We start from the raw sequence: 5,191 nt of genomic DNA, 5'->3' as shown, positions 1-5,191 counted from the left end.
TACTGTATTATTTTCAAATCTGCATCACCTCTAAGAAGTACATGTATATCTAATGTGATGTCCCCAGGGTACCAATGAAGAACATTAAATAACGTTTGTCGGATACTATTAAGGACCTGCAAAGTCATACAAGTCCTCGCACGTGAATCCGCGTTCACAACGTTATTGGATCTGAAAATATCGTAATACGAAGAACTTGCTCTATTTCTCAATCTACAATGGAGAATATTATCGACAGCCGATCAAAGAAGGAACTTACAAGACCGAAAATACACACTTATTTTGAGCACTGTTTTTCAGAGATTGCCATTTGCCAAACTGTTCTCCCTCGAATCATCCTATTCGACACATTATCCTGACCATATTAAATATAGTCTCAATAACTGTAACCAAAGTAAAGATTCCTAGCATCATATAATCCAGCGACCTTCCTATCTGTGACCACGTGACATTACGGCGTTTTCCTGCGTCATGCTCAAAATCAAAGTAAATCTTCTTAGGAGGGTCAATTTCAGTGTCGGAAACATCCGATTCATTTCCACCATTTAAATTCCTGCGTTCAATTTCCTTGTTGAAACACAACAAGCGCAAAAGCCACAAAGGTGTTGGTGTATGGTCATTCAGTCGGTAAATATTTGAAGTCAAGACCACCGACAAAATTATCAGACTACTAATGATGAGCTTTGTCATTAGGGATATCTTCAGAATGGACACCGGGTCACTGGTGTTGGGGATACTGTCCGACATAATAGTCATATACACAGACAGTGTGAGAAGCATGGTGGTAGCGAACGATATCCTTTCTCCGGAATCCGCAGGCAGAACAAAGACAAGAAGGTTGAGAAAATTCAACAGACAAACTGGCAGAATTATATTGTAAATTAAATAAGTCGGACGACGTTCTATGGTGAAAGCCACTTCAATGAACGTACCTATGTTTTCAGGATCGCATGTCCGGATTTCGGAATAACCGAGGTTCCACAACAAATTACTGTTCGCTCCCGAAAGTTTATGTATGTCTAATAAAGAAATTCTGACCCCAGTCCTTGGCTCTTTTGTTGTAAACTGCAGCACACATATGTGTACGTCATAGGGATAATACGTAATATCTGGATCACAGGTTGTTGTCATCACTCCACTGAGCAGAAGAGAAGCCATGCCCGTGTTATCATACAAAATAGACACCTCTTCGTGTTTTATCCCGTTGATCGAGATGTCATCTGCTCCGTTCACAACAACAAATGTGGGTGACCACATGACCGATTTCCGCATCCTCACCTCTCTTATGTCCCCATAGTCCTGTGGTTCCCATGTTATCATTTCGTCCCTCCAAGTTATATACAGGGATCCCGTAGTCACCATTCTACCATTAACCGCGTCAAAGTCTGTGAACGACTTTAGTGTATATAGAACCTCCACACTGACAGAATGACTTTGGTTTTTCAAAGGGCGTAGATCTCGATTGTATTTCATCAGTAAATCCAAATGAAGTTGAGACGCATTTTCATACGAATCGGCTTGAGAATATGGAATTACAATACAAAAAGTCCCAAATATGATTGCAATATGAAATAGATTGAAGGGTTTGAAAGTGAAGTTAAACTGACAGCGGCTTGCTCCCATCCTGATGTTCGTTATTTTTCCACAATGCTAACTAATATAAAATAGTTGTTTTTATATAGTTGGAGATCGATCAAATCATTTGCATGTTCATATACACACTAATACAAGAGATTGACGTTGCCGATACCTCTTGGGAATCCAAAATCCTATTGATGTACTCGGATTGGACAAACTGATGTGTTTATAACAACATGCAATCGATAAATGTTCTGGAAAACAACAACATGAATATGATGTATTATAGTAGATTATTTGTGTTCCAATCGTTAAATTGTAATATTGATATAAATGCACGTACATTTGTCACATACGATGATAAAAAAGTCGATTTTTACCAGTCACTAACTTTGCTTTTAAGGAATTACGATGGGTAATAAAGAAAAATATTCTGGAAAACAAGAACAGTAATGTGCTGTTATATAGTAGATTAGACCTAATGTGTCCCAATCGTTAGATTATCATGTTGATATAAATACATGTACTTTTGTCACATACGATGATAAAAAAGTCGATTTATACCAGTCACTAACTTTGCTTTTAAGGAATTACGATGAGATGATGCTTAATACCGGTATCTTTATTAACCATTAAATTGTATTGCAAATAAACTGTGTATGCCTAAAACCCAACATCTACAACTTAATCATGTATCATCTATTTTTTTTTTTCGTTTTAATTTATATAGTTTTCACTTTCATTAACAAGAACAGTTTCACTCTCAGTGATCAGTGTAAAATATTACTACAACATTATATCAAGAAAATTTTGAATAATATTTTATTAAAAAAATTACGAATGGAGGGAAATGATAGCAATTCCCAGTGTTAGCTATCTTCATAAAAATAGATCACTAGATCATTTATTTTGAATGCAGTAACAAGAATATATGGAATATGATAGACATTACAGCTACAATTTCCGAAACTAAAACACAAAAGTGTGTGATGAAACATGGTGGAGAACATAATGTCTTATCAACTTAATATCTTGATTCACCATAGTAAAAGTATTGATTAGAAGTACACACATCCAAATACTAAAGATTGACATTTAAAGTAAATAAACATTCAGCATACAATGCACCTATATGCTATTTTTGTAAATCTGACAGATTAAATTGTTTTGGGAATGCAGATTTTATGACAAAATCATTTTAGTATATTTTTCGTAGATGGAGAAGTCTGCAATTGTCATATTGATTTATCACACATATTCCTTAATATTATATTCCAAAATGTCCTCAAAATTCTGCAAAACTTTAAAAGGGTTTTGTTGGTAAAAACAATTAATTTCATGGAAAGTCAGTGAAGTAATGACAACTGCCTCCTTACATGGATCTATGGAAAATATACAGCGGGAAGACCCTTTGTTAACCGGTACGGTACACAATGCGCACCACGTTAAAGATGGTCTCGCCTAACGTAATAAATGTAAATAACATGAAGAAGATTACATCTAAAGTTCTGCCAATGGATCTCCATGTGCGGTGTGATACAGCGTCAGTGTCCGTGGTCTGTAAATCGTGGATATCTTTCTCTGTCTTTTCTGTGAAATCCTCGACCGTGCAATCGTCAATCTTTTGATTTTTACTTCCAACCTTATTTCTGAATTTTGATAAACGTACCAGCCACAAAGGGATAGGTTTGTTTTCATCCGTATGGCTCACTCTCAAACTGATAACCACTGCAAGAACGGTCATACCACTGTAGACAAGCTTCATGATGAGAGAGATGGTGAGGATGGATACCGGGTCACTGGTGTTAGGGATACTGTCCGACATGATGGTCATATACAAGGCTAGGGTCAGTAACATCGTGATGGAAAACGACACCTTCTCTCCAGAGTCTGCCGGCAAAAGAAAGGCCAGCAGATTCAAAAAGCTCAACAAACAAATTGGAACCAGAACCGTCAAAATGAGGTAGCTAGGTCGTCGTTCGATCGTGACAGATATTTCAACGAACGCAATGTTTGACTCAGTATAGCCTCTGTACGTCATATTGACTATCTTCCACAGTAAATTTTGCTCTGCTTCTGGCCTTAACTGTATCGACTGAATGCTCATTTGCACCTCGGACACGGGTTCTTCAGCCGTCAAAGTCATCGAACAAATGTGAACATCATACGGGTAGTATGCAATATCCGGGTCGCACGTTGTTGTCATGACGACCTTTAGAAGATATGAAGCAAAACCAGTACTTTTAAACGATATCGAGGTATCCCCAAATCTGGAGGTTCTGGTGTAAATATCGTCTGCGCCATTAACCACGAAAATAACTGGCGCCCATACGTCCGACTCTGGGAACGTGACTTTGTTTATTCCTTCGTAGTGTGATGGTGTCCAAGTCATTTTCTCATCCGTCCATGTCAAGTGCAATAGCCCAACAGTTGTCATTCGTCCATTGACCACGTCAAAATTGTTAAGTGATTTCAAAGTATATCCTGCGTTAATAGACAGCGCTTTTCCTTGGTTTTCAATAGGGCGGACGTTCTTAGAATAGCCAGCCGAAAGGTTTGACCGAAGATTCGTCATCTTGACATAGGAGGAAGCGGAGATACAAGTGAAGATCATCGGCCAAGTCAATAGCGTAGTTTGTAGAGTTAACTGCATGTTATGTTGTTGGCAAAGCGAACTTTGTAACAGAAATAATCAAAGAATACATTTCAGGTAAGGTATATAGTTACTGATGACGTATTCGATTTCAACGAAGCCTTGCGCTGAAGAGAGTAGATTTTATTCTCATCGACCAATCCAAAAAAGTATGTAGTCTACAAGCTTAGCGAAAGTATAGACCAATATCATTTAAAGTTTTCTGTATCGACATTATATGAGAAACACTGTTTTCTGGTTGTAGCTTTGGTTCAAGGGTTGAAATATCAAGAAATGAAAATTTAAAAGAAATGTTATAAGAAAGTTAACATGATAGTTTTGTGTGTTGATAAGTTGTGGAAGCTGACTAACTGAAGTTTAAAGACCTAATGGGGCACCAGTCATCTGAAAAGCCCAATCAATCATTACTTGTCACGTTAATTGATTACGACAATGTGTCTATAATGTTGATGTTAACGCTAACTACATGATAGGTAGAATCGATTATCTATTTGTGCGGTTAAACGTTGTGAAGGCACGATCGTCATGAACAATTATACTAGATAAAGAACACCGAGAAAAACCAATATTTTGACAGACTCAACAATATGTATATTGATTTTGGTTGAACATATCCAGTACTTTCTTTAATTATCCGTTGTTCGGTGTATGTCTAAAAAAGAACTGTGATCAATGTCAGTTATACAATATAATTTACGCAAACCTCCTTGTTTTTTTCATGCAGGGAGAGAGAGAGAGAGTCCGACATTATAAACTAACTTTAGGCATATTCACTTTTAGACTTAAGCATTATAGGCATTGTCGATTTTTACTCTTTTTGAAGAAGTGTTTTACTCCTGTACAATGACAATTCACTTGTGAAGACAATAAAAATATCTGAATATCATTTGAAATTTTCTCCTTGTAAGTGTTTAAACTCGACAAGTGAGGGCCGTCTATGTTTGATGCAATAACGAAAAG

The 5,191-nt window shown here is 36.9% G+C and overlaps 2 protein-coding genes across 2 annotated transcripts; both read right to left on the bottom strand.

The window, feature by feature from the left end:
- Window positions 1-333: 333 nt before the first annotated feature.
- LOC138324349 (acetylcholine receptor subunit alpha-1-A-like) lies at window positions 334-1,320 on the bottom strand. Its single transcript, XM_069269424.1, has one exon. The coding sequence runs from the start codon at window positions 1,318-1,320 to the stop codon at window positions 334-336; it is 987 nt and encodes a 328-aa protein (XP_069125525.1).
- Window positions 1,321-2,992: 1,672 nt separating this feature from the next.
- Window positions 2,993-4,277, bottom strand: LOC138324348 (neuronal acetylcholine receptor subunit alpha-7-like). Its single transcript, XM_069269423.1, has one exon. It carries the CDS (start codon window positions 4,229-4,231, stop codon window positions 2,993-2,995), a length of 1,239 nt encoding a protein of 412 aa, XP_069125524.1. The 5' UTR covers window positions 4,232-4,277.
- Window positions 4,278-5,191: the final 914 nt, after the last annotated feature.

This window comes from Argopecten irradians, chromosome 5, assembly GCF_041381155.1.
Source record: "Argopecten irradians isolate NY chromosome 5, Ai_NY, whole genome shotgun sequence".
NCBI lineage: Eukaryota > Metazoa > Mollusca > Bivalvia > Pectinida > Pectinidae > Argopecten > Argopecten irradians.
This window is presented reverse-complemented; position numbering and strand designations above follow the sequence as displayed.

What these genes read in the sequence shown, in the direction of transcription:
- LOC138324349 (XM_069269424.1), bottom strand. Translation starts at nt 1,320, where the DNA reads ATGATAACATGGGAACCACAGGACTATGGGGACATAAGAGAGGTGAGG.
- LOC138324348 (XM_069269423.1), bottom strand. Translation starts at nt 4,231, where the DNA reads ATGCAGTTAACTCTACAAACTACGCTATTGACTTGGCCGATGATCTTC.